At 44.0% G+C, this 27,892-nt stretch overlaps 3 protein-coding genes across 7 annotated transcripts; 1 reads left to right on the top strand and 2 right to left on the bottom strand.

Annotated features, from left to right (window-relative positions):
* Positions 1-1,043: 1,043 nt before the first annotated feature.
* On the top strand, positions 1,044-10,606 carry oxa1l (OXA1L mitochondrial inner membrane protein). 3 transcript variants are annotated; one of them, XM_085153831.1, is made up of 11 exons: positions 1,044-1,171; positions 2,479-2,582; positions 3,088-3,183; positions 3,276-3,552; positions 3,711-3,854; positions 3,951-4,036; positions 4,590-4,754; positions 4,855-4,959; positions 5,053-5,215; positions 5,344-5,424; positions 7,203-10,606. In XM_085153831.1, exons 1-11 carry the CDS (start codon positions 1,105-1,107, stop codon positions 7,322-7,324), a joined length of 1,410 nt encoding a protein of 469 aa, XP_085009957.1. In that variant the 5' UTR covers positions 1,044-1,104; the 3' UTR covers positions 7,325-10,606. The 3 variants fall into 3 exon arrangements, with proteins under 3 accessions (XP_085009957.1, XP_085009956.1, XP_085009958.1); XM_085153830.1 differs by having other exon boundaries at positions 2,448-2,582; XM_085153832.1 differs by having other exon boundaries at positions 1,044-1,175; positions 2,390-2,582.
* Positions 5,480-17,124, bottom strand: slc7a7 (solute carrier family 7 member 7). 3 transcript variants are annotated; one of them, XM_085153827.1, is made up of 11 exons: positions 16,136-17,124; positions 15,660-15,713; positions 14,157-14,781; positions 11,424-11,549; positions 10,966-11,110; positions 9,700-9,823; positions 9,513-9,616; positions 9,322-9,418; positions 9,073-9,222; positions 8,237-8,420; positions 5,480-8,131 (listed from the first exon to the last, which is right to left on the bottom strand). In XM_085153827.1, exons 3-11 carry the CDS (start codon positions 14,647-14,649, stop codon positions 8,058-8,060), a joined length of 1,497 nt encoding a protein of 498 aa, XP_085009953.1. In that variant the 5' UTR covers positions 14,650-14,781; positions 15,660-15,713; positions 16,136-17,124; the 3' UTR covers positions 5,480-8,057. The 3 variants fall into 3 exon arrangements, with proteins under 3 accessions (XP_085009953.1, XP_085009955.1, XP_085009954.1); XM_085153829.1 differs by lacking the exon at positions 16,136-17,124 and having other exon boundaries at positions 15,605-16,129; XM_085153828.1 differs by lacking the exon at positions 16,136-17,124 and having other exon boundaries at positions 15,660-16,129.
* Positions 17,125-17,404: 280 nt separating this feature from the next.
* On the bottom strand, positions 17,405-26,013 carry LOC146521997 (uncharacterized). The gene is made up of 3 exons (XM_085153826.1): positions 25,456-26,013; positions 20,442-23,740; positions 17,405-20,350 (listed from the first exon to the last, which is right to left on the bottom strand). The coding sequence occupies exons 1-3, from the start codon at positions 25,529-25,531 to the stop codon at positions 20,138-20,140; spliced, it is 3,588 nt and encodes a 1,195-aa protein (XP_085009952.1). The 5' UTR covers positions 25,532-26,013; the 3' UTR covers positions 17,405-20,137.
* Between the last annotated feature and the right edge of the window lie 1,879 nt (positions 26,014-27,892).

Genomic DNA, 27,892 nt, shown 5'->3' with positions numbered 1-27,892 from the left:
TGAACATGACAAGTTCCTTGTCAACAAGTAACCAAACGTTGACAACATTAAATATCATTTCAGAGACACAGTTTTCCAAGGAATATTTTGTGGGATGTTTATTTTGTTTTGTTTTGGTTTTATTTTAAGTGTTTAAAGTGTTGATGATTAACTGTACATTAAAACGGAGTCACTGTGCCACCTGGTGTTAACTTAAAAATGAAAGTTATTTACATATAAAGTTTGAGGATTTTAATTGTTTGTTTTGGTTTTTGGTTATTGTCACTTGTTTCATTTGTTTATCATTGTTTCATTATATTTATTACCTTACATTTTATGTCATGCGTTTTTTATGAATAAAGAGCAACTTTCTGCTTTATGGGAATAACACTAAGTGATTTTCATTCGTGTTTCAGTTTCCTTGATATGAAAATCCTTCATCTTCACGTTTCTTCATCTAGATTGTTCAGTATGGTTTAAACAAGAAATAGAGGTGTAAAAGACGAGACAGACAATTTCTTGCATGAAAGTCTCCATTACATTTTTGATGTAATATTTAAACTGGGTAAAGGAACCACAGAAAGCACACAGACCATTTCAAATGTTAAACAACCTTTAGTAATAACGTGACCATCAGTAACACAAAGTGAAAACATGTCTCACCCATTGCTGTAACACTCCAGACTGTGAATATATGTGTGACTTAGGCTTAGGTGTTATTATTATTATTATTATTATTATTATTATTATTATTATTATTATCATCATCATCATCATCATTTATTTATATGTTTATTGATTGTTTTTTGTATCTTTGAGTCTCAGTTTTTAAAAGGTTGAAAGGTCATCTTTCCAACTAATCCTGGATCCTGGACTCCAAAGTGGACCAAACCAAAACCACTTGGTAAATTTGCTATGATTTTCAGGCAGTGGCTTTTTTAAAATGTAATTATGGAAATAAACAAACTACCTTGTGTTACTACAAGTGACAAACACATCGTGTTTTTACATATGTGCAAAACTTGTTGTAATTGAAATTGACCATTTGCGCTTTCCGTAGTAGGTTGTCTGCCATGTCAACATGGCTGCCGTCAGGAGCGGTTTGACTCCGGTCTGCTTAACAAGATGTTTCCTAAGACAGACAGGCAAACCAAACCGAGGCGGCCATCCTCTCTCAGACATCTGGAGCCACGTAGGTCTTCTTCACAGTTTCACGTTCGGCACTTTGTCTGTGCTTCCGAAGCAAAGATACAAATAGCTTTTTCTCCACGGCTAACTAGCTCGCCGGCTAGCATCATGCCTCCTGTGTGACTTTGACAGTAACAGGCTCTCCAGCAAAGACAAGAAAGACAGGACTCTCTGCTGTTCAGGGTAACTGTAAAACCAGCAGGATTTAAACCAGAAAGCGCGGACAGGTCAGCTAAAAACACTGAAATACGGAATTAGTATGAGTTTGTTTGATGTTATTGAAAATCCGTAATGCTACATCAGTGTGACTGCACAGTCTGTCAGAGGCTGCCAGTTTATAAAGAACCATTACAGCTTTTCTCTCCGATGTATAATAATGAGAGTTTTTATGAAAATAGATTAACCTTATTTAAACTGTGCCAAAGGTTAATAACCCATGTCCTGCAGGAATCACCTGCAAACCTCTAGAGGTCAGTGTAGGTTTAACTTTAACTACATGTTCTGTTTTCCCGAACGTCAATGTATCTATTAAGGATGTTTTATAGTAATTGTTAAACAAATGCAAAGATTGACGATCACATTTAAAAAGAATGACATTGCATTAGTTTATGTGGCCAAAGAGTTATATGAGTCACATTGTTTAATTCAAGCAGCACTTTACTGCAGTAAAGCCTTGATGCATGCCCAGTCATACAGGTAAGTAAATCCCAAAAGGTTGATTCTGTTCATCTGTACATAGCGTTTTCAATGCAAGTCACCCTCACAGCCCATTGTTCATTCAGTGTGCTGGTTTTAGTTATTGCACAATGTAGAAAGGATGCAGCTGTAAAACAGTAACATCTTATATTGTTTTCTGTTACTGAACTGGTTCAGAAGCAGGAGACTAAACTGAAAATATCTTTTTTAAAAATTCTGTAATTACTGTTCACCAAGTAAAAACGAACGTAAAACGTTATGGTGTAGCACCTCTGTGACTTAGGCTAACTTGTCCTACATCCAGAAACTGCAGCAAGTGTTTCATGATCAAATTACACAATTAGTGAGGGAAATCAGTCACTATTAAAGAATTACATTTTGATTGCTGCAACACAAGGAATGCTATCCTATGATCCTATGATGAAAAGGTTGTAGCTTAGTAAATGATTTTAAGGATTCAATTTGAAATATAATCATTAATTATACAAGCTTTATTTTTTTTACTTTCCTCTTGCTTCTTGTCAAGTTATTCTGCAGTTAGTGTATTAGACCGACAGGTCTTTGTCCTCCTTCTGTCCACACAGCGGTTAATCCAGAGGTCACATCTCCACACAGTGTTTGAGTGCCGCAGCCCTGCTACCAGGGCTCTGCTGGGCCGCAGACACCATGACAAGTTCCTCTGGGTGAACGCCGTGGCCGTCAGACACAACAGCTCACAGGTGGGTCGCCACACAGGTTATGTAGTCACTACAGTTAGATCTATGCCATTCTTTAACCTTTTTCACACATTAAAGTTAATCTGACTTATACTGTTTTTTGAGCCTCTTCACTTACTGGTGTAAACTGATAGTAGTCACGGTATTATTTAAATGTTGGTTAAAAAAAAGTGTCTGTGAGTTTTTACTGGAGTGCAGTGGCCAGCCTGAAGACCTGGAAAGGTTTGTGATTGTCGTGTGTTAAACTAAAGTGTGCCAAATGTTTTAGCCTCTTCATGTAACAGGATTGGGAGTGGCCTGTAGGATTTAAATCATCTATCACAGCCACAGGTGGACTGTAGAGTGAAATGAGTCACGTAGGATCCAGTAACACAATACAAGTTGATGTAATTTTAACAACTGGATCCAGTTTCTAGAGACACTGAAATTAAACAAATTGAACTCCTGTGAGGTTACACTATTACATTTCTACTTAACTGATGTGTAGAGTTAATCTTGACATTCACAGATCCCACCTGATGGTGGATCCATTGCAGTTCCAGTAACAGAAACTTTAAACAGTCCTCCAGTCTTGGACTCCGTCACACAGCCTGTCACTGAGCAGGTGAGTCTGCATCCAAACAAAATCTTCCGCATCCCTCAGCTACGTGATCACTTCAATCATTTGGTGCTTTTGTCATTTTTTAATAATTTTAGATCCTAGGGGGGAGGGTTTCCAGTGTGTTACCAGCAGCAGAGAGCTCTGTTCTTCCTCTCGTGTCTGCTGACCCTGCTCCTGTTTTAACACAGCCGGTCTCTGAGCAGGTCGCTGATGTGGCACCGACTGCAGTGGAGGTCCTGCAGGCCGTTGCTGGAGAGCCTCGTTTAGCAGAGCTTGGACTAGCTGGTCACACACCAGTGGGGCTGGTCCAGAATATGTTAGAGTTCATTCACATGGATCTGGGTTTGCCCTGGTGGGGAGCCATTGTTGTGGGTAAGCATGCTTTAACACTTCTTATCTGTCAGTATCAGTGCATCACTTTAAGCCACCCAAACACAGGCTGGGTTTATATTTTCCTCAAGTTTTCTTTAAGAAGTGCCTTGTTTTTAATTTCTTGTGTCTATTCTCATCCTCTGCTTTCCTTCCTCCAGCGACCGTGTTGGCTCGCTTGGCTGTGTTTCCCGTCATAGTGAAGGGCCAGCGAGAGGCGGCGAAGCTGAACAACGTGCTGCCCGAGATGACCAAACTGACCAACAGGATGAATGAGGCCAAGCAGAGCGGAAACAAGTTTGAATGTAAATGTTCTCTCCTCTTTCTTCATGGCCTTATACTCACACTTCAGATGTTCAGCTGATCCTGAGCTGCTGCTGCTGTCTCTGGTTCTGTCACAGTTTCCAAAGCGTACTCTGACCTGAACCTGTTCCAGAAGAAACATGACGTGAATCCTCTTCGTGGCTTCCTGATCCCTTTGGTGCAGGTCAGTTATTCTCAGCTTTCTGTGTTATTGGCATGAATGTTTCAGGCAGACTAATTAAACAAATTTTACACTTCAGCTTAGTACTTGCTTATGTGGAGCTCACAGCTATTACAGTGTAAGCAAAGGTGGAATTTTGATTTTTAGGTGCATTTATGATTAACAAGAAGTTATTTTTAGTTCATCTTGACTGTAACACACAAAAACTAAAAATGCAGTTTGTAAGATTTTGGTGTCTAGCTTTTTGCCATGGCCAGTTTTGTTGAAAGTGTTTTATTTAGACATCACAAACACAGCCATATATCAAATATATGTCCCTTCAAAATAAAGGCGTGTGTTTGGTGCAGGGGAGCAGCTTCACGGATTCATCATCATAAAACAGAGAAACTATTCATGGCTGTTAAATTAGTGATGAATGTATGTGTACCTTTCCAGATATGCTAGTTATTATCATCGACTTTGCTTTTCTGTTTCAATGTGTTTGTGATTGTTTTTGCTGGAGCTTTGTTTTTCCCATTTTTCTCTCTGGCCTCACTCATCTGCCCACAACCCTCAGACACCCGTCTTCATCTCCTTCTTCATTGCCCTGAGAAAGATGGCCTATCTGCCAGTGCCCAGCATGCAGACAGGAGGCATGCTGTGGTTTGCAGACTTGACGGCATCAGATCCTTTTTATATTCTGCCTTTGGCCGTCACTGGAACGATGTTCTTCATCCTGGAGGTGAACTCAGATCTCTTATTTCCCAAAAGAAATACGGCAACAAAAAGAGAGTGATGGTAAAAAATTACTGATCCACTTCATCACCATCTTTTTTCCTCAGCTGGGTGCAGAGTCTGGGATTGACAACCCCAACCTGCGAGCCATGAAGACGGTGTTCAGGATCATGCCTTTAGTCATCTTCCCTCTCACCATCAACTTCCCCACGGTTAGTGAATCTTTCGCTCACATCTGTTATTGTTCTCATAAAAAACATCGCTGAAACATCTCTTTATGTTTTTTTTCTTTGTACAAACTTCAGGCAGTCTTTACCTACTGGCTGACCTCAAACTGCTTCTCCCTGTGTCAAGTGGCTCTGCTCAGACACCCCTTAATCAGAAAAAAGTTGAAGATCCCTGAAAGGATCAAGCACCCGGCCTCCGCTCTGCCACAGAGCGACGGATTGATCGAAAGCATGAAAAAGGGTCGGTGTTGTGAGTTTAAATCTGTAGATAAATAGAGTAGGACTATGAATCTAGTTGTAGTTTGTAGAACTTTTTTCCACTCTGATTGTTTTTGTGTTTGTCTGTGTTGGAACTGGTTTGGTCTGCAGGTTGGAAGAACGCTCAGTTGGCCCACCAGCTGGAAGAGCGTGAGCGAAGAATAAAAAATCATCTGGACCTCGCTGCCAAAGGTCAGTCCCAGTCTTCAGCTGATCCACAGAGACCTTTTGGTCCCTGTCAGGGGTCTTTTCCTCCTTGCAGAAAAATGACTCACTTTATTTAGAGGGAGGGAGAAAAAAAACTTTATTTGAAATGGTTGCTCATTTATATAAACTCTGACCCAAGTACATTTGTCGTCTTGCCCTCCACTTTACAGACCGACACCAGACACAGTCAATTTAGCTGAGTAGAATTCACTCGATTTTATTTTGAAGGTTTATTCACTGCTGACCCGCTTCCTGATCCTTCCTGTCAGTCAGCTACCCTGTCAGGCGGTCGGCCTGTCTGCTGTAGTCCCTGTTCTGTTATGGAGCAGGTGGAGAACGGATTCATGTGCACGGTTAGAGCTGATTGTTGTGTGTATTTGTTCCTAAGTTGGCCTCATTGTAGTTGTGGAAGAACATGTGTTATTATTTAAAAGCTGTTTTAAAAAAAAAAAGAAATGGCTTTGACCTTTGATGGACACACAGACAGTCATGAGCATGTGGCCTTAACCTACCAAACAGTGCGACATATACAATTTATTTCTGTGGGAATTATCTGGGCAGTTATTCAGTGGCTACTTCAGTACTACCTGCTTTATAAGGAATTTACTGCATTTTAAAAGCTTAAAAGAAAGATTTAAGATCCTTAAAAACGACAGGTTTTAATAAAGGATTGGGAAGTATAAAAAAATAACTTTTTTTTTTTAACTCTTGTAATCAGTAGTGTTAAATAAATTAGCATTTGAAGAGATAAATACAGATTCTTGAGTGTGAAACCTGATCAGAGTACTCTGATCCAGTGAGCAACTTACTGCTGGATGGTTGTAAATTTAGCAGGAAAGTGATATTTCAAGTAATATATTAATAAATACTAATATGGACATTTTCAAAAACAAAAAGCTTGTTGTGAAAAAGAGGGGTTTTTGGCAAACGTTTTCTGATTTCTAGATGTTTGGAGCTTTTATTTCACAGCAGACATTTCACATATTTGCACCTCGTCTCATTTCTCTGTGCATCCTCAGTTCCTTTCCTCATCTCCTCTCCTTACATCTTACTTCCTTTCATCAGAGATATGATTGGAGGAGGCGATGAAGAGACATGAAGAAGGCAACAATGTAGTGCTTTATTTAATCTGGGGGGAGTGTCCAGGTGAACTTAAGTGTTCATGACAACTTAAATGGCCAGAGGGGCAATATGGCAGCCTCGCTTCTGTCAGTCTGCCCCAGGGCAGTTGTGGCTACAACTGTAGCTGCCTCCACCAGTGTGTGAATGTGAGAGTGAATGAATAGTGGTATTGTAAGCGCTTTGGGTGCCTTGAAAAGCGCTATATAAATGCAATCCATTATTATTATTATAAATGTCAGGAGTCACAATGACAGCAGTGCACGGGAACTATTTTTATTCACCACACACAGGTGTGAAGGACAGAGGTTGATCAGGCAGTTGATCATCATTGTAGCATCCTGTCTCCTGCACACACCAAGATTAAAAACACTCTAAGGACAGGATACACCTGTGTGTCCGTGTTTATAGCTGTTCAAGCAACCCACCTCTATCTTCCAGATATATTTTAGGAATTGAAAGATTCCTCATGATGGCTACTGAGATTAATTTCTAGGTCACAGGTAGGGGGAGACTCCACACGTGTTTGTCTTTACACCTCCTAAACACTCGGTGGAGCTGTTTGATTTGTTGCTGTTCTGCTGCCGGACTTTTATCACTTGATGGTTTATCTAAGAGTAGTCTCATTTCATTTCTCCCTGCAGGTCCACTGAGACAGACTTTTACCCACAATCCTCTAGAGCAGAAGCCTCCCATTGCAGCAGCATCAGCTAAAGACAAGTCTGCTGGAAGCAAGGCGAGACCATGGAAAGACACTATTGGATAAATCCAGCCAGCTGTCAGCGTGGCAGTAATGATGAATTGTGTACATATTTATGGATAGACAAGAGATTGGGGGTGTGAATATGTGTTCTAATAAAAATGCAAACTTCCTCAACACAACCTTATTTTATGTCTGCTTATTTCAACAAATCAAACGACTGTCTTCATGTTGTCAATGAGTAATTTTATTATAAATACATGTTTGCAGCTCAACTTTTTCAAACTGTTTCACACTTGTTTAAAAATAGCCCTTCAGTAGTCTCTGACATTATAAAACTTCATGAATGTTCATCCACCTGAGTGAGCGTGGAGTCAGTCTCATCTGTTCTGTTTCTGTGAGCAAATGATGATAAAAACACGATCAGCAGCGCTCTTGGTTCCAAAGATGCAGCCTGCTGGACCGATTTTTACAACAACCGGCCACCTTCAAGTAAAATCAAAAAAGGTTTTGCATTTAGATTATTTCAAACAAACTACTTGTGTTGACATAATTAAATACAGTCCGAAGTCACGCTTGGCTTCAGGGAAGTGCCGCCTATGAGCAGCATCATTAACACATTCTTTAACATCATCACAGGGTGGTGGCTGACAGGTCTGAGAACTGGATCCCGCTTTAAGCCCAAATGTTTGGTCCACTGAGGTCTCGCGACAGCGGCGGCTGGCAAAGATTCAGGCTGAGCTGAGAGTCTGTTGTTTGTGCGTCACCAGCCGCCAGCAGGGCGTTAAAACGAGCGTTTCTACTCGAGTTTGTCGATGTCCATCTCGGTCAGGACAGAGAAGCACACTTTCTGAATCCCCACGCCACATTTAGCTAAAAGAGACAGGAAGGAGGTTAGGACACCGGATTTAGGTAAAGCATTTACACTTTGATGATCAGAATAATGCAGAAAAACATCTGGATTCTTCCAAATCTTACCGATGAACCTTCGCAGCCACAGCGGTCTTTTGTGAGCCGGGGTGTAGCAGCAGAGGAAGTAGACGGGCACTCCCGACAGGGCGATGCCGATGCCAATCAGGGAGTTGATGGTGTCACTGTACAGAGGCACCACCACCAGGAAGATGGTGAGGATGCAGAAAACAATGGGGTAGAACAAACTGAGCTGTGGAAGGAAAAGCGAGAGAGAGAGCCGGGTGAGACGATGGGATGAATTACTGCCTCAAAAATTCTTTTCGCCAACGTGATTAAGTGAAACATGCTGGATCTTAAAGCCTTTTCCAGTTTATCGACTGCTGTACTCAATACGGGGTCATCAATTACAAAATGCACATGTTGTTTTTAATAGGACTTAAACCACGCGATAAAGGTCGTAGACCCATCAGGAAAGAGTTTACGGAGGTCATAAATTGAGAGAGAGGAACCACAGGTTTTTCATAGACCTCATTATAATCAGCCCAACCAGTGGAGACGCCCCCTGCTGGCCAGTAGAAAGAATGCAGGTTGAAGAATTAGAACCTGCGATGCTTTTCTAACCTGAAGGCTGCCTCCTTTTTGTTATACAGCCTGTGAGTACACAGTGACCAGTCTGAGCATGTGTGCAGTTCAAAAATTAAATGTGTTCAGGAGTTAGTCAGTTTCCTGATTGTTTCACTCCGGCGGTTATTTCCTGAGCTGCAGTGACAATTTTGTAATAAAAAGTGGAGATTTTATATTTTCACACTGGCTTCACTTTTCTATCTCAGCAGCACCATCAGTCTACTATTGTCTGTTTACAGGTAACACTGCACATACATCTGAAACATTTAATTAAATACCTTTAAAGGCCTCTTTCTGTCCGGCTGCTTCCATCGCAGATATAGTTGCCCCAGGATGGACAAACCAACGAAGAACCAGTAGCTGAAGCTGTAGTAGTTGATCAGCCTGAAGACATCTTCTACACAGAGGTATATGAGAGCCATGACGCCCTGCAGGAAAGTACGGGAATCATGGTGAGTAAGGGTGAGGGCAAAAAAAGCATGGCACTAAATTAAAACAATTAGACAACAAAGAAAAAAACAACTGACGTTGAAGAGCAGGGCGGGGACGGGAGTGTAGCGGTTGACGTGGATCATGCACAGGAAGTCGGGCAGGTGGCCTTCCCTGGAGCCCACGAAGAACAGCCTTTCGAGACACAAAATAAAGAGATGATGAGGATTGGTTTATTTTGATTGGTTTTAATGACCTCGCAAAGTAGCCTAAAGAACGATAGAGATACCTGGAGGCAGCCAGGATGGAGGCATTGAGTCCTCCAAAGCAGGACAGAGCCACAGCCAGAGGAATGGTCCAGTTCATCACACCAAACACTTGATCTGCAAATGTCTGCAGAAGGAAAACTCTTCAACAAAAGCTACACCTCGTACATGTCAAGCCTACATCATTCATTGTGGATCAGAGGAACTTACCACAGCCACAGCATCACTGTCTAAGATTGCAGGAATTGGGAGGATAGTGTAGTAGGCCACGTTGGTGAGAATATAGATCACAGTCACGATGGGCATGGAAATAGCGATGGCCAGAGGCAGGTTTCTGTAGTTCAGAGAGAGAAACAGCAGAGGGCAGCAAAAGAGATCAGACAGATTCTTATAGAGAGAAAAGATCCAGTGTTTTGTCTGAAGTCTCTGAGTCAAGAGGATATTAAGTAATAAGGAGCGGGTGTTTGTCACTTATTCTGTCTGTGAACTCTGAGAAAGGCTTTTGATCTAATCACATGTGTGGCCTTGCTGATCAGCGTTTGGCTGTGTGAATCAAAGAATAAGCCTGAAACACACACATGAGAATACTTCAGAGCCTCTCCTCCCATTTTCCCTCCCTTTGCTTTTCATCTCTGTGTTTTGTTTGGTACTCAGACAAGAGGAAGCCGTAGCAGTCCAAGCTACCGCTACTTTTTGTCATGCACTGACCATTTCAGTTTTATAGCCTTAACTCTGAACTTTATCCACATGCTTCAGGAAAAGTAGACTGCTCATAGACTGTTTGTTGTATGCTTAAAGACGTAATTGTGAATATAATAGCTGCAAATGTAAGATTAAGTGTAAGCTAGTCTGCTATTCTGGCCATTTGGCTCTAAAGGGGGGACACATTTTATAAAATGAAGATGTTAATTTTTTGGGATAAGACTTAAACTAGCCATTAAAAGCATTAAGTCATGAGTTAAATATTTATAATAAGGTAACAGAGCAGCGAAGCCAAAAGTGTAATTTTCTCTTTTTTGCAAAAACACATGAGTCGCCCCCTGCTGGTCATTAGAGGCTATATCTTTGGGACAAAGTGACACAAATCACTTTGGGGTTCTGTCAAAAAGGCCATTGGGTGTAAAGAGAAAAACCTGTCACATTTGAACCTGTTTGTTAATGTCTCAAGTCTAAAAAGCCCATTGCCATCACGGAAAATGTTTTTATCATCCGTGAGTCAAAAATTCATGTTACGTATATAAAATGTTCAGCTTATTCAGAAATTTGAGTCCAAAGTCCAACTTTTGAGATAATAACTTCAAATTTTGACTTATGCATGACAAAAAAAAATTCATTGGCAGAAATGAGCTTCCATACTCCGGTGTCTAGGAATGGAATTATACATTTGAAACCAAAGTAATTTAATTCCCATATGATGGGAGGATTTAATGCTCATAGTGGCAAATGGTTCATGTGACATCATGCGTATTAACTCACTTCTCTGGGTTCTTGATCTCCTCTGTGACAAAGTTGAGGGTGTCCCATCCAGAGTAGGAGAACAGAGCCGAATACAGAGCCAGAGCGATGGCTCCTGGATCTCGAGATGAGCCCTCAAATAGCCCCTCGAAGTTCTGGGTGTGACCTAGAAGGAAGTGACAGCATGGCACTGTGTGAGCATCATGTAGTTAACCTAATTAAACTCCTACCCTCCACATAACAATCTTATCTGATTGTTCTTTAACAGTTTTATATTAGTTATAACAGCAGATAAGGTTGTTATGGATTTAGTGAAGGAGGATATGCAGAGTGTTGATGTGACAGAGGAGGATGACAGAGACAGGGTAAAATAGAGGCACTGTATATGCCGGGGCTCAAGACGAAAGAAGAAGAAGAAGAAGAAAAAGAAAAACGAGAAAAAGAAAAAATGTGTGTGAGTTGCTGATGTGTTTGAGCACCTTGTCCGATCTTCACCAGGCCGGTGATGATGACGGCGATGAGAGCAATAACTTTGGCGTAGGTGAAGAAGTCCTGGACTCGGGTTCCCCACTTGACATAAGCGCAGTTGACAAAGGTCAGCAAACCTGAAGGCGAGGGAGCGAAACACATGAACACACACGTATCATTCAAACAGAGACTCGCACAGCAACAGACATTTGCTCTTTAAACTGTGTGTGTTTGTGTCTGTGCCAGCGTGTTTCCATGTGAGAGAGCGGCTGATTTAAGGAAGCACTGCTGCTGACTCAAGCAGACCGGATAGTTGTTTGTCAGACAAGGAAACAGCTGAGTGCAGCACATAACACACGCATACTGAAATACACACATGTACGGTCATGGAAGTGAGACCAAGTTTAAAAGCTTGAAAGAAGAAATAATTAAACAAGCACCGATCTGTTCTGATGAGCTTGTATGTTTCGGCCTGAGGTTGGAGATTTGTCACGATTGGCACTTATTGACGTACAGCTTCTGGTCCTGATAAGTAAAGTGGTCTCTGCTCCATTCTTCCTTATTGCCCTCCTTCACCTTGATCTGCATTAATGGTGTTGGGAAAACATGTTTTTCTGCTCCTCTCTGTCACTTATCTCTCTCTCACGCGCGCTCTCTGACTCTGGCACCTTATCAGTAAGGGACCGCCTAGTTCACGGGACATCGTAAAAATTACTATCTCCATTGATAGCGCGCAATACTCAGTTTTGCGAAAGCAAATCTTTTTATTAATGAGTGTAAATGAATTGCTGTAGTTCAGTTTAGTGTGTTTACTCGCCACGCTAAACTAGATGTGCAGACAAGAGACCAAAACAGGAATGCATCATCTTCCACCACACTGACAGCTAGAGGATAATAACAGGATGCCTGTTCAAACACAGCAGAGCACAATGCCTCCATGAGTGATGGAGGAGGAGGCTGTGCCACCCAGAGGTGGAGGTGCGAAGTTAGAGGTTTGAGATCATGTGTAACAGACAGGCAGACCAGTGATACAGAGATGCTGAAGACTGCTTAGCTGTTAGCAGACGATGACCTTGAGTACAGGTTGGGCGGACTTTACACCTGAGTTCACGTGCTTCTGATAACCGCACCTCACAAACAAAATGTTTGAACAGTACGTGGATGTGGACTGAGCTGAGTGTATCTGAAATGACCATATTAAAGATGTCACCTCTCACTTTGACATCACAGAGAGACAAGAATAGATAAAAACTGCACACACAATGACCTAATTACTCAAAATTTAGACGTTTTATAGAAGCATGGCCCACGCATAATAATAAAGTTCTACATTTACACGACATCTGAGATAATCAGTCAAAATTCTTCCACTGCAAAACACTTTGACCCAATCAGACTTTTAAATACTCAGTCCAACTCCAATCATTCGATAGTAAATTATTACACAGGATGTAAACTGTCACTTATTATAATCTGAATGTTTTTATCTGTCATGTTAAAGTACTGAAGTCACAACTATCTATCTTATTCTGCTAATCAGTTCAAGGTCACGATGGCTCCTACCTCAGCTGCCATGGAGTACGCCCTGAAACGGGGAACCGCTCACACTCACATCTGCACATGTGGTCTGTTAGTTTAATTAAACTAATCTCTGGGTTACGGGAGGAAGCATGATGTACCCCACACAGGTACATGCAAACTCCACACAGAAAGGCCCCGGGTGGCCGGTGGATACAAACCCAGGACCTCATTTACCCCCATCCCAGTTCTCTGTCTATACATGACGTCATTGCACTACAAGCTGTTTGTTCTTGTGTTTTATCATAATTTTTATAAAACGGCACTTACATGTTGTCTTTACTTTTTACTTTTCGGCCTTGTGCAGAGATCAGAGCAGTTTCGGCACTGTCATGTCTAAAACCTTCCTTTTCTAGTCTTGAGTGAAATAGGATGAAGGTGAATATGAAACAGAGGGACTTCATTACAGCAGCTACATTTACATTTACTACACTGCCGTCACTTAAAAGGAAGCGGTGCTGTTTAAGCGCTTCATTCATGTGCTGGCTGAGCTATCAGAGGAGAGGCTTGTCAGGTCAGAGTGTCCCTGCAGTGAGGAATTTACATCATAGCTACCAGCCTCTCTGTCGTCCTCTGCTTACTGGTGCGTGGCACAAAAGTGTGTGTGTGTGCGTGTGTGTGCACGCATTCAAGCGTGTGTGTGTTGCACGCCCGCCTTTTAGGTGGGTCGATGGATTTAAAGAGGACTTATATTTATTATCAGGGCTTATCTGGGAGATATTAACAAGTTCTCTCTGCACCTTTGACTCAGTGTGCAGTTGCGTAGTCTTTATCTCGTGGTAGATTTGATCTTTCTACATTTACAGGGAAAAAAAGAAAAAGGAAAAGCTGTGATTCATGTCCTTGTGTGATGAGCCCACACCAGGTTTTCCAAAGCCGTCGCTCTGAGATTGAGTAAAAAGTGGCTTTTCCTCCCACTTAATCTACCAAATGGATGATTTTAGGGTGGATCAGTTCCTCTTTAATCAGATGTTAGTGAGTGTTTCTGCGGTAGACCTGCTGACTCTAACCAACTGCCACCATTTTTCACTTCTCTAGTTTCTGCAGCTCACGTGATCTGTCATAGATGTGAAACCACGGCTGTAACACAGACGGCATTATTGACACTGGATATCACTCACGCACTCACGCACTGACTCATCTTCAGTCTCCAGATGTGTACTTACATATGCAAGCAGCAGCCAGCAGCCTGTTGGCCAGGTACGGGGCTATGCAGGTGGGGAAGATGGGCTGCACCATGTAGTTGGAGAACGTGATGGCAATAACGGCCTGGCTGGTGGGCTCGATGATCAGCAGCGAAGTCCACAAGCGGATGAAGGCCATGAAACCCCCGAAGGCCTCCAGGATGTAGGCGTAGGAGGCCCCGGACTTGGTGATGGTGGTCCCCAGCTCGGCGTAGCACAGGGCGCCGAACACGGAGAAGATCCCGCCGATGGTCCACACCACCAGGGAGAGACCATAAGAAGCGCTGTGGATGAGGACGCCCTTGGGCGAGACGAAGATCCCCGAGCCGATCATGTTCCCCACGATCAAGCATACTCCGTTCACGAGGGAGATTTCCTTCTTGAGCTTCATGGACTCCTGCGAGTCAGCTGACTTCTCTGACGGGGGACCGCCGTTGGATGGCTCTTCTGTCGGGATGAGGCTGTGAGAAGCCATTGTTCAAGTTTGGTGGTTTTAATTTATTTTAAAAAGGAAAACAGTCACAAAATAAGAGGGTTTGTTTGGCCTTGCTGTGTGATGAAGATGGGAAAATTCCTCCTCGAGCTATCTTCGTTTATCTCCCGCCATCTGTGAAGGCAACACGCAGGGGTCATATCAGCGATGTTGTCACAACTCAGACAATACTCGCGTTGTCCCGATCCGGTCACACAAAAACAAACTCGCATGCCAGAGGCACTAATGTCAGAACAAACATGCAGAAAAGACAACGCACAACGAGTGTGGACACGGTTGGATTCGAGAGCGGGATTTTGGGATTGGAGGGCCATTAGGCCGCACACCAAATGGCCTTTTAAGGTTGAGTGTATTTACAGAGAGACGGGGAGGGGAGCAAACACGTTGTGTGCCTCAGACACCGGCTTTTCGCTGGTAACCACAAGCAGAGAAAGAATCACTGACTAAGACTCACACTTAGACTCCCAGATCCACCTACGCCGGCATATGCAGAGTTTCAGTGTCAGCACAGCGGCCACAGGTCACATGTTTTCCAAAGTTCATTATCGTCAGCATGTGTGCAATTTGATGATGATGCAGACACGTTAGGCAGCAGGTTCAATAATCTATCTTTACACAATGAGCTGCACAAAGACACCGAGGCAAATTCTCACTTCTCTTTAAATATCATGAACTGACAGTGTTGTTTTGAATGACAGTGTTTTCACTACATTAAGGCCAATTTAAAGTGTAGTTATTTACAGTATTTACACTTTGAACATTCAGGCTTCAGCGCATGTAAATAAGTATACGTCAGCTGTAGAGGTACACGGAGAAGCATAAATGCAAGATATCGATCCAAAGATCGTAAACTGGATACAGCTCGTAAGTAATAAGGAACTCAGATACAGGAGAGGCTCAAACATGGAAAGCCTGATATGAACACACACAGACTCACAGATGCATGAAGCTTTTGTGAGGAGAATGTAAGAGCGGCTGTGAAGTTCAGATACCTCGTGGCAACAGCAGCAGTAGGAGCAGCAGCACGTGTCTTGATGAAGGAGTCACTGCAAAGAAGGAGGACAGCAGATTGGACTTGAATCATGCCGCAGACGCTCAGAGGCAAAGCTCTTGCAGACAGAAAGTACAAGGTTCAAAAGCTGCTGATAAGTAGGCTTCTTTTTGAGCTACTTAAGGTCACATCCTGGATACAGAAAGTCCTGTTGTTTACGCAACTGGACACAAGTAACAGTTCAGCTCTTTTTGATTAATGAAGCAGCGATAATAAAAAGTATCATTATGTTTTCAAGGCAGCTGTGGAAACATCTGAAACACATCAGAGAGTTTCTAATTAGTCATTTCTTCCATGTAAAAGATCTCAGATCACTCACTCTAAAAGCAGCCAGGCATGATAAAACAACTCTCCTGAATTAACACTTCTACTTAAATCATTATGAAACACAAACAGCTGTTTGGGGGACACACTCACCCTTCCAGAGGCTGCTTGGCTCCTCTCTGCTCCTCTTGGGGTCCTCTAAATCACTGCAGCACAGTCTGATCGCAAATACTGTATTATTTCAAAATCCACTCTCTGTTCTGTTATTTCATTGTCCTGCCTCCCTGTCACAGTCGTAAATAAACCACTTCATGCGCCTTCCTCTTCTCTCTCTGCTGTGCTGCTGCTCTGTTTCCTCTTGTTCTGCTTTGCTCTAGCCCTCCTCGGCTGATGCGTTTGAGGTGTTGTGCACTTCTGGTTCCCAACGACGCTTTTAATCGACCGAGGAAACGAGTTAAAGGCGAGAGTGGGAGGGCTTTAGTTCACCCAGCATTGTCTTCCTATGAGTGAAACCTACGGGTGTGTGATTCAATTATCTTGCCCATCACACAGGTGTTATCTGCAGCTTACCTGCTCTTCTCTGATCAGTGTGACAGTGGAAATAAAAGGAGGATTGAGGGTTTTTCCACGATTACTATTATGCAAATGCATCAGGAGACAGTTTGATGATATAATGCTGTTAGAAATGTTCACTTTAAGGCTCATCCGAACAATGGTCGTAATTATCCACTCATGTAAGACTAGCCTGCGTTTTCTCCTTCACTTTAAGTACATCCCATTACAGTGTTGTGATGTTGTTTATAACACAGACAATATTGTAATAAAACAGTTATACTGGTTTATAAAACTGAACGAAATAGCGTAATTTAGCTGATGCGTGTCTGTGTGAGGCTTAAATGTACATTTAATTAAGAGTCGTGTCAGTGTTGCTGATAGCAACAAGTAATTCATACGTTTCTGTGTTTCTGCTGTTTGATGGATGACCAAACACAAGCTATTGCGCCCTCTTGTGGATATGAAATAAACTGAATGGTGATAAATGATCAGTTTCTAGTGATCTCGATTTGATTCCGACTGAAATGAAGATGATTTAAAAGAGAAAGATCCGAGAGAAAAAACATCAAGCGCACATGAAAACCTTCAATAATGCAGATATTATTGAAAAGTAGAAAAACCAGTAGGTCATTTTTATCTTTCTTTCTTTGTTGTTTGCTTTGTTTGCTCAATGGGACAGCTTACTCGTGATTCTTCCCAAAGTGTGCGTTGGGTCCACCTGGTGGGCTGTGAAGGTACTACAGGTAGGCTGCTACAGGTCAGTTACAAGAAATAAAGTCTCTAAAGTAAAAGGGTTTGCAGTGAACATAAAAACAAATGTATAAAGTATAAAACCACATAAATTTTGTGTTTTTATTTTCATAGTGCATTTTTGTTTTTTCTATTTTGTCTTTTGTCTGACCCATTTTCTGATCTCTGTTAAATCTAATTAACAGGCAAACACTTAACCTGGAGATGTAAGAGCCAGGTCACTGCAGACAACCTGTTAATTAAGAATCAGCCTCAACAATCAAATCACCAGATGCTCAAAATGAACTTACAGAAGATCCAAATACTTCATCTTTGTTCCTGTGTGTCACAGTTATGATGTAAAACTGTGCGGCTCTGTTTGTGAGGAAATGTCTGATGTGGCCATCAGCGAATACTTACAGAGCATAACGAGAACACTTTGAGCAAAAAAGAGACACAACAAACAAAACTCCTGTCCCACTAATACAACCTGGGGAACAAAAAATGATTTCAAAAGTTAAAAATACGTGACTCATATTGCACAATTTTACAGCTATTATTGTCCAGATTCAAAAATCAAATCACTAATTAATCATCAGCCGTTGTTTGGGTTTTTTGGGGGTTTTTTTAAGGATTTATTCGAGGATGTTTTGCTTGAATGGCAGCTTTAATTAATCAGATCAAATTAATTACTGGCGACTGTGAAGTAATCAGTTTCTTTGTCTTTTAAAACGATGCTAATTCCTCATTGCTCCAAGGCTAAACAGGTTTAAACGCTGACCTTTGACCTCTTGAGAAACTTTTGTCCTTTTTCCCTAGAGATGATTGATGCCCACAGAGGGTTGATTAAAGCTCACTGATGAGTGTGATGAGGCGTGATTAAAGCCTGTAAACACATCCAGCATCACACCTGTTGGATTTTATATTCACTTATCTAAATGGCTTCTTTTCTGTCTCTCCCTCCCGCTCTCTCTCTTTTTGTCTCTTTTTTTTTTTTGATTGAGACACGTCCGCTGTCACTCATGAACGCATGTGGACAAACTTCTCACACATGGCTCCTTTCTCTCCCTTTGTCCCGCTCCCTGCCCTGGGCATTCTTTTCATTGGTTACCAGTTGTCATGGTTTCAGGGAGCCCCTGCAGGCTAAAAAAAAAAAAAAAAACTAGAGGGATTAAAGGCGGCCATTTTGGGGACAGCTGGACCAGGTTGGTCCCTGTTGCCCCCTGTCCCGCTCCCAGTCACTGTGCGAGGGGGGACGAGGGCCGGCATTGTGTGAGGATTAGAGCTTCCTGTGTGTCAGCTCATTACACGGGGGAGTGTAGGGGTGACGGGTGGAGCAAAAAGAGTGAGGGAGCGAAATGAAAGAGAAAATTTAAAAGAAAAAAGGAGTGAGTATGAAAGAGAGTATGACACAGAGAAGGGGAGCGAAAGGCAGGAGAGGGGGGGTATAGGGAGGGAGGTGGCAGCCTCTACAGCTGCACCCTCAATCACACTCATACAGGCTCCGATTATCCTTTTCACACACACACACACATGAACAGCGCAGGGGAACTGAAACATATTAAAAGACACCGAGAGCAAAAAAAGAAAAAGAAAAGAAAAAGCAGAATCTGGAGACAGCTAGCCCAGAGTCTCAGACAAAGGACCCCACCTTCCTCCTCCTCCTCCTCCAATCCAGACACACAGAGAAACTGGAACAAACAAGAGAAAACTGACCAACAGTGTGCACACAGAATAAGAGTCATGCAAGCAGAATACTTAAACAGATAGATGACTTCACAGAGACACGGGATTAAACCCAACCCAGACAAAAAATGCCCCCCATCCCCCCCACACACACACACAAAACGAAACCCACCAGACGAGCAACAAACAGGTCTCCTCTTCACATTGCCTTTTGTTTTATTTATCTTTTATACATCTCATGGGAACATATTTTTGTCTTTGCTACAAAAAAAAGAAAAAAGGGTTTACAAAGGGGGGAGCAAAGCATACAAAAAACTAAACTGAGCTAAAGCAGGAATGCAGTGAGTGCAGACAGTTGGTGCAGGAGCAGGACACCCTCAAGTGCTCTGAGAGAGAAGGGAGGATGAAGGAGGAGGCGGGAGGGCGGTTATAACGGACGGGGCTCATACTTGTTGCGGGTTTCGCAATGCAGATAACAGCAACCATCAATACAGCAACACAAACAGGGCCCTGTGAGGGCCGGGGGAGCTTACAGTTGTAAGTATGGGACTCACACAGTCACCGGCAGCATTACGACCAAACAGCATCACGGATTCAATCATTTCAGCAGGTTTTTCGGCAGCACAAGGCAAAGTGCAGCTCACAGTGTAGCTCGGCACATGCATTCAGCAGCATCACATTAAAAAAAAAAAAAAAGGAACAAAGTAGGAAACAATAAGAAGTCTCAAAATGTAACCGCAGCTGTATTTACAAACTTTGGCCATTCCTAATCTGGCCTGTTTTGGTATTGAGTTCATTTTGTAAAATTCTGGACACTCTTCTTTTTGAAAAACAAACAAACAAAAAAACACAAAAATCAGCTATGATAGAGTCTGTGCTGAACAAGCACCACGATAACAGAAAAAAGAACAAATAATTCAGCTCATGGTAATGCTGTGAAGTGTGTAGATAAGGCCTCACCGTGGTCTCCAAAATAGAAAAATACATAGCTAAAACACTACATTCACAAAATCACTGGAATCATACTACAGTATAAACTACAGCAGACCTATCTGCCTAACAAAAAGGTAAATATGAATTAGAATTATTATTAAGCTAGGAAACAAATCTCGTTCTATTAAGTAAAAGAAAAATACATTCCCTTGTCAGGACCCTTAAAAACTGACATTCAACAGCACTAACTTTCTACACGGTGGTGTCCATAGCCTCGTCTGCCGCGTCACAGCCGACGCTGTTCGGCAGAGGATCTGTGCTGTCGCCTTTCTCGGGGGATCTAACCAATCCCTGCTTTTCATCCTGCTGTGCGGTGTTTTTACGGTCCTCCGCAAAGTCATTATCATTGGTTTGAGCCTTGGAGGGGGTACTGGTCAGCACGCCGGGGTGGGTCTTCATATGACCCTGTTGACAGGACACAAGGATATTTATTTACAGATACAAAATCTCAAATTAAAAACTTTTACATCACACTATCTATTATCTCTTCTCTCACCTTAAGTCCGCTCCGGCTAGCATAAGCCTTTCCACAGTGGGAGCAACTGTAGGGTTTCTCTGGGCGATGAGGCTGTGTGTGTGGTGTAGGTGCTGGTGTTGGTGCTGATGCTGCTGGGACCGAGGGCTCAGCATCCGCTAAAGGCTTTTCTGGAGTGTCCTTGTCCAGCTCTGTGTCCAACCCAGACAAAGAATCTCTGAGTGTTTCACTTTTCCCTTTACTGTGGGCAGCATCTCGTTCCTGTGACTCATGTGGTGCACTGCCACAGGCCTCATCTGCTTCTGGGATAGCTGTGGGGCTGACGGGAGGGGGGAGTGAAGGTACGGGATTTGCAGTGGGGTTACTATCAGGAGTTATTGTGGGTTTATCTGTCGAGGACTCTTCATCGTGATTAACGCCTCTGTGTGGCAGATCATTTTCTGCACCAGGCTTTGAAATGCAGAGAGAAAGGGGGACGTCGTCACCCTCTGAATCTCCATTTGCCAAAGCTGGGGGTGCTTTGAAAGGGCTGCCCAGGTCAGTGTGGGTCTCCTCCTCAGAGGACATGGAGCCATTCACCAGGCTACCGTCAGCTGGGATGCTGTCCTCTGGCCCTGCTGAAGTGAGGTTATGGGTCAGAGGTGGGCTAACACTGGGCGTGGAGTGCTCTGATTCCTCTGTCTTCACAGATGTGGTGTCATTAGCTGCAGATTGCTTAAAAGTGGACCCTGAGCTTAGAGCATCAATTTGAGACTTGGTGCCTGTTGTTAAGGCCAAAGGAAGGAGCTGTGTTTTAGATTGGGAGCTAATGGAGTCATTCTCACCATCATCAAAGACGCCACTGTCCATTTCTGCAGCATCTTCGGGGGGCACATCTTCATCGGGCGGTATCTGTCCTCCGAGGTGCAAGCGGATGTGGTGCTGAAGAACCAGGGCATTGGTGAACTTGCGTGGGCACAGCGGGCAGGAGTTCAGGGCACGGCTATTGGGCGGCCTCGCACGGTGAGTGGCCAGGTGGGCCCTAAGGCTGCCCTTTGTTGAGAAGGAACGACCACAAAGCTTACAAGGGAATGGGCGCTCTCCCAAATGTGTGGCCTGGTGCAAGCGAAGAGCTCTGGGGCAGCTAAGAACACGCAAACACACACCACACTGATTAGCAGCCTGGACGGCGGGGAGACATGGGTTAGTTGTAGCAGCGCCCGAACCCTGGCTTGTCTCTGATCCTGCAGCATTAGCACTAGGACTCAGTCCAAGAGCAGCCAACATTTCCCTGCGGTAGGCACTGGAGGTGGTGGTCAGGTCGTGGCCATGGGTGTCTCCGTTGGCTTCAGTAGTGATGTGTGAGGATGTGGAGGGTGAGGAGGCAGAAGAAGAGGAGGAGACACCTGTGTGAGGCTGCTTTTCAAGCTTCTGTACCAGCCGCTGCAACTTGGATGTATCAGAGGTAGAGGTAGTGGGAGAGGATGAGGAGGGGGAGGAGGCAGATGGTTTGGGGAAAGGTGGGAAAGGGAAGGGTAGCTGATGAGGCGAAGTGAGGTGGGAGGTGGATGGGTGTCCCGGTGGTCGGAGAAGCGCGAGGTGGTGAGGGGAGGTACCTCCAGGGAAGAGAATCTTAGGCAGGTGAGCCAGCTGGGAGTACGGCGAGGCTGAATGGAGGCTCGAGTGAGGAGGAGTGTTTTCGTCAAAGCGCTGCTGCTTTGCTCCTTTAAACTGGCTGCCCACAGAGGACGAAGATGACGAAGAGGAAGACGGGAGCACACTGCTGGATGCGCTTGCAGCAGCTGCCGCTGAAGCTCTGTTCAGCTGTAGCAGCGAATGGGCTGTGGACAGCAGAGCCATGTCCACAGAGGGGGGCAGAGGTAGGGAGGAAGGCGAGGCCCGAGCCGAGCCACTGGACAGGAATCCTAAAGCCATGCTCTCTGTGATGCCGGGAACGCTTCCTTTCACCGCGTTAAATGTTTCATCATCATCAGCTCGCCGTTTGCGCCTCCTCTGGATGCTCCCTGTGGCCGATCCGCCCTGCGTTTGCTCTGACAGCGCTGGGGGCAGCAGGGAGAGCGACAGCTCTGGGTTCTGCTCTCTGTGTCGCAGGAAATGAGCTTTAAGGTTCCCTCTAGTTGTGAAACGGCTCAGGCAGACTGGACACTGGTAGGGTCTTTCCCCTGTGTGGGACCTCAGGTGGATCTGCAGGGACGAGTCGCTGCTCAGCACCTTCCCACAAAAGCGGCAGATGTGCTGAGGGCGTCCTGATGAGGAGGCAGAGGTAAGAGAGGAGCTGGACTGGAGGTCCTGGGGATGGCTGGTGGGAGGAAGTGAAGGAGTTGGGAAGCTGACGCCATTACTGTGAGCGAATGAAGAGGTGTTAGACGATTTTTCATGGAGGTAGCGCGGTGGCAGGCCCAGCGACAGGGACAAAGGGTGTAGGGAGGCAACAGAGGAGCTAATAGTGGATGAAAGAGATGAGGAAGAAGATGATAATGAGGATGAGGTAGAGGAAGATGCAGCTCTGCTGCCGTTGTTGTGTGAAGTGCCTGACTTGGAGACAGCCGGTTGGGGGAAGAGAGCTGATGGAAGGCCAGTCAAAAGTGACGAGGCTGTGGTGACTGGAGTGGCAGTGGAAGGATGCGTTGGGGATGAAGATGCTGCTCCGTTAGGTTTCAGGTTGCTTTCCGTTCCACTGGCTTGTGCATTGTTGTCCTGGCCAAAGACAGCTCCTCCAAGCCTCAGAACGTGCCTGCAGATCTCTTCTGTTATCTGCATCTGGTGGATTTGGCGCTGTTGTAAAACCCTCAGCTCCTCTAAGAGCACCGCCAGTGTGGGAGGGACCTGGCTCTGTCCCTGCTCCCCTGGTGAGCTGGTGGCCTGCTGTTGACCTGGACTTGAGCTTTCACGGTGAGGTGGCACACATTGAGAAGAGGAGGAGGAAGATGAGGTGGAGGTAGTGGTGGTGGCTGAACTTCCAGTCTGCGGGGAGGTCATGGTGGAGTGAGAGTTCCCTTGGCTGTGGGAACCAGAGGTCTGACCCAGGGGGGGAGGTGAGTGAGTCTGGGAAGACAGCGACGGGTGAGGGAAGTCCGGGGAGAGGGAGGAGTGGGTGTTGGGAAGAGATGTTGTGTAGGGGGCAATGTGGCTGGGCCAGTGGGGAGGAGGTGAGCTCTCGCTGGGTAAGGAGGGCGCGTGGAGCCCTCCAGGGGATGGGCGAGGGGCCAGAGGCGGCTGGCAGTCTTGAAGAGATGTGGGGGATGAGGAGGAGGAGGATCCTGATGAGGTCACTTCTGAGCCGAGAGATGTGGATGGTGACTTTAAGCCCAGATGGTCATCTGAGGATTTAGAAGAAAAAGAAGAATGATGAGGGTTTTTTTTTTAAACCTGCATGTTTATTTGACAAAGCTCCGATATCAACCCAAATATACAGCTTTGTGAATTTATCTGAACTCTGTTTGTTCCTTTGCCTCCAGTTATTGTTTATGAATTTAGTTTTAAAAAATTCTGTGTGCATACCAAAAGATACAGTTACAACATCAAAAGAAATTCCTGCTGGAAAGTGGCCTTGAACATGCAAATAAACAAGAAACTCAACCGTCCACGAGTCTTTGTGATATCTTGTCTCAATCTGTGCTCTCCGGAGTAAAACTCCTCAAACATCTTGTGCACACACATACAAAAAAAAGCTCACAGACCACCTTGCTGCTATAGCAACACATTTTAGAGGACAATGGGCATCACCAAGACAACCCATAGCCCCTCTTAACCCACTCCCTACAGCGGTTACGTCTTTCATCTCCCTATTCACCCTCCCCCGCCATACGTCACAGTGGAGGTCAAGGGTCAGGCCAAGCTAAGGGTTCTGGGCACTGTCCACACACTCTGATTGGTCAACTAATCTGACCTCTGGCGCTCAGGGGTCAAATTCTTTCAGAAATCTTGAGCACGGAGTGAGAAAGAGTAAAAAAGAAAAAGAAATGAGGGGGAGGGTAACAACAATGGAGAGACAAACTAACTACTCCCTCCTGGAGAGACAGTGATGGAATGAAAGACTGTACCTCAAGCGAAACTCCTTCCCTACAAACCTGCAAGCAGATAAGCCTCAAACTAAAACTTCCACTATTAATTGTGAGAGTTTGCCCCAAGGGAGCTGGTGCATGCATCAGAAGCTATATCCCACTAATAATGTGACAAAAACCTCCATATTCTCTGAAATGTTTTCAATCCCCCCGCCTGTGTTAGGAGTATACAGTCAATAGGGCTAAAGGGTGAGAAAGAAGGAGCAAAGAAAGGGGAGGGGGGCTGTATTAAGAAAGGTGGAAAAATGAGGGGGAGAGGGGCACATAAGGAAGAAAAGCATGGATGAAGAGCAAAAGAAGATCAGAATAGAAAGGGTGGAAGATTAATCTTTACCCCCCAAAAAAACCACTGCCCCCCGCCCCCACCCTATTGCACCTTATTGTGAAGAAGTAAGAGAGTGCTCCATACTAATCAAAGCCCTCCAGCAGTCAGCGCTGAGCAGCCTGTTGGTCTCCAAGAGGATGAACAGCACACGAAAATGGCCACAGATGTATGTTAGTTAATCCTACCCACAAGAGCAAGTTTATTGGCCCCGTCCAAAGTGCCCCAGGTCTCATTTATAAGTGGGGTCTATTGCACTAAATTAGTAAGCAGAATTGTGAGGTGGGACTTTTTTTTCAGTCAGTTAAATCAGGTGCATTTGTCGGAATGCAAAGCAAACATGAACTTGCAAAAGTTAGAGAAAAGAAATCAAAGAAAACCCGCTCATGACTTAAATGCTAACTTTTGCGTTGGTAAATGAATTTAAAGATTTAAGTTCTTATAGTGAATTTCACAAGCAGCCACTAGCCTGTGAGCAATGTTGTTTATAACAATCTTATGCCGCTTTGATTTAACAGAAAGAAAGAAAGAAAGAAAGAAAGAAAGAAAGAAAGAAAGAAAGAAAGAAAGAAAGAAAGAAAGAAAGAAAGAAAGATCAAACATCCAAAAATAAAAAAGCGCACGAACACTCGTAAACATGTTTTCTCACCGTGCGACTGCAGCCTCGGGCCCCCTGGATCCGCGTTAACGAGATGCTGGGGTCTCTTCTGTTTCCGGCGTGACATGATTCACGGCGAGTCAGACGGAGAGGGGGGCATCCGTCGGTTCAATTGCAGTTTTTTTTCTTGCGCACTTGGACGAGCTTCCGAGAGCATCCAAATTTAAGATGTGCTGCAAGTCCTTAGCTTAAAAAAGAAAGAAGAAGAAGAAGAAGAAGAAGAAGAAGAAAAGGGGGGGGTTTTGAAAGAGCGGGTCTTTCATGGAACAAAGTTCCAAAAAGAAAAAGTGATGTTTGGAAATCCGCCGGGCTGCACCGTGTCACATGAAGCTTGCCGTGTGTGTGGCTGTTTTCTAAAGTCTCTTCTACCCCCCAAAAAAACTTGTCCAATTTGCGCCCCTCCTCTCCCACTGCTGCCCCACTGCATGCACATACAGGGAGCGCACACACAGTCACACATACACACTATATACACACACGCACACAGAACCACTCCTTGTTCTATGATATTTGCATTTGAATGGCGTGCAACACACAGCCTCCCCGGTTCTTTTTCTTTCTATCTCCCCCCCAGCTTTATTTTTCTTAACACTCTCACGCTGCAGCCATAAACTTTCAATAAAAAACCGACAATGGCGTCAAAGCCCGTTGGATGTCTAAAAAACAAATTAAAACGGGCGTAAGATGTGGCCTTTTTGTTCGAGATAAATGTTTCAATCATTATAGCAAGAGAGTGAGTGCGAGAGAGAGAGAGAGAGAGAGAGAGAGAAACGATGATGGCTCTGATTAAGATGCAGTAACACGCGTAAAACTAATCAAACAGGTAACTTAGCAATCAGGTGCCATGCCTCGATCCTCCCGTGCGCTCTGCACCTATACTTTGATCCTAGTCATAATAATGAAGTCAAGCTGGCAGGTGGTTTCCGTCAGCGTGAGTCAAAAATCTGCCTTCCCAGCATTGAGCTGAGAAGTGTAGATAGGCGAGATGTAGCCTTTGATTTCCTCGGGGCCAATTATCAACAACAGTGCAGCGAGCGGCTAATGTTTGCAAGTGGGGCACACACATCCATTCCACATGCATGCATGTAATTCGTGTGTGTTATCACCGAGCGCATAATACCCACCCCCAGCACCACCACCACCCAAAAAAAGCATCTTACACTGGAGCTCTATTTAAAAGGCAGAGAATAGATGGGAATCTTTGACAATGGCGTGCTGGACACAGTTGAGTGAGCATCTCCCCTCTCTCACTATGAACCCCTGGACCCGCTGCTGCACAACACAATGCCCCTCTTTCACCCCCTGCCTTTACTCCTGTACCACGTGGAGAAATGGATAAAAGCAGGAGAGGGGGAGAAAAAAAAGTGGTGGCGGAGGAGGAAGGGGGCCATATTTAAGTAGGTGTCTCACATAAAGCATATAGACTGTCCGCTCAGAGGCTGTGTAGGGAAAATGGGCAGTATTTGATTTTGAGGAAATGCCTGCCATTCAGAGTTTAACAGTTTAAGCTCACAATGATGGACTTTAGTCAAGCTTTTTCACGTCACTTTGAAATACGGCACAGAAAGAAAGAAAGAAAGAAAGAAAGAAAGAAAGAAAAGTTAGGACACTACATGTAAAACCATTATTATTATTATTATTATTATTATTATTATTATTATTATTATTATTATTATGCTGAAACAAGCATGGTCCTTCCTGAAATCCAGGATAGCAACAGATGGCACATAATATATCATCTCTGGCATTAATGGTTCCCTCACATATATATCCAGATCACATTATCATTATCATTTTTGTTGTTTTATTTATGTCCCTTTTGTAAGGAAGCCTGGAAGCATAAATACTTGTGCCAGTAAAAGCAGCTACAAAAAAAAAAACAAGAATTCAAAAAAACAACATATAGTTTTTGCCAATATATGCGCTATGTGGCTTCATAATCTTAGACAGTGAAGTACAGTAACTGAAATATTATATTTATTTCCATTACTTCTTTATTACATAGAGACACCTGCAAGACGGTATAATACATAATATGTATTATGTGTGTGGAATCTTATGCCTGACAGGTGTGCTCACCTGTCTCAGAAAGAAGAGTTTTTGTACAGTTTTACAGAGAATGGCAGGAATGAGGAATTCTTTGAAGTGTTCTTTATGGCAGGCGGATTGAGCAAGTCTGAGAGAGAATGCGTTTTGCTAGCTCAGTACTGTGGAGTGGAGTAGGTGAGATGGGTTTGCCACTATGGAGAGCAGTTTATTCAGTGACCACCTGTTGCCAACGATGGTTCCTGCCTTCTGAATCAGTTTGTATATCCTGCTGTCATCTCTGGGATTGATGCTGCCTTCCAAGCACACAACAGCAAAGTAGATGACACTTCCAACATTCTTGCTGCACACAATCTGAATCCTGAAAGTAGAGTGAGGTCAT

This window comes from Neolamprologus multifasciatus, chromosome 3, assembly GCF_963576455.1.
Source record: "Neolamprologus multifasciatus chromosome 3, fNeoMul1.2, whole genome shotgun sequence".
Classification (NCBI taxonomy): Eukaryota; Metazoa; Chordata; class Actinopteri; order Cichliformes; family Cichlidae; genus Neolamprologus; species Neolamprologus multifasciatus.
The sequence above is the reverse complement of the archived record's forward strand: the minus strand, read 5'-3'. Positions and strand labels throughout refer to the sequence as shown.

What these genes read in the sequence shown, in the direction of transcription:
- LOC146521997 (XM_085153826.1), bottom strand. Translation starts at nt 25,531, where the DNA reads ATGTCACGCCGGAAACAGAAGAGACCCCAGCATCTCGTTAACGCGGAT. An exon ending in CCCGAGGCTGCAGTCGCACG is followed by an intron (nt 23,741 to 25,455) that starts GTGAGAAAACAT and finishes CTAAATCCTCAG; the next exon opens with ATGACCATCTGGGCTTAAAG. An exon ending in CTAGCCGGAGCGGACTTAAG is followed by an intron (nt 20,351 to 20,441) that starts GTGAGAGAAGAG and finishes TCCTGTCAACAG; the next exon opens with GGTCATATGAAGACCCACCC.
- slc7a7 (XM_085153827.1), bottom strand. Translation starts at nt 14,649, where the DNA reads ATGGCTTCTCACAGCCTCATCCCGACAGAAGAGCCATCCAACGGCGGT. An exon ending in GAGATCAAGAACCCAGAGAA is followed by an intron (nt 9,824 to 10,965) that starts GTGAGTTAATAC and finishes TCTGAACTACAG; the next exon opens with AAACCTGCCTCTGGCCATCG. An exon ending in ACAGTGATGCTGTGGCTGTG is followed by an intron (nt 9,617 to 9,699) that starts GTAAGTTCCTCT and finishes TTCCTTCTGCAG; the next exon opens with ACATTTGCAGATCAAGTGTT.
- oxa1l (XM_085153832.1), top strand. Translation starts at nt 1,105, where the DNA reads ATGTTTCCTAAGACAGACAGGCAAACCAAACCGAGGCGGCCATCCTCT. An exon ending in TCAGACACAACAGCTCACAG is followed by an intron (nt 2,583 to 3,087) that starts GTGGGTCGCCAC and finishes TGACATTCACAG; the next exon opens with ATCCCACCTGATGGTGGATC. An exon ending in CACAGCCTGTCACTGAGCAG is followed by an intron (nt 3,184 to 3,275) that starts GTGAGTCTGCAT and finishes TAATAATTTTAG; the next exon opens with ATCCTAGGGGGGAGGGTTTC.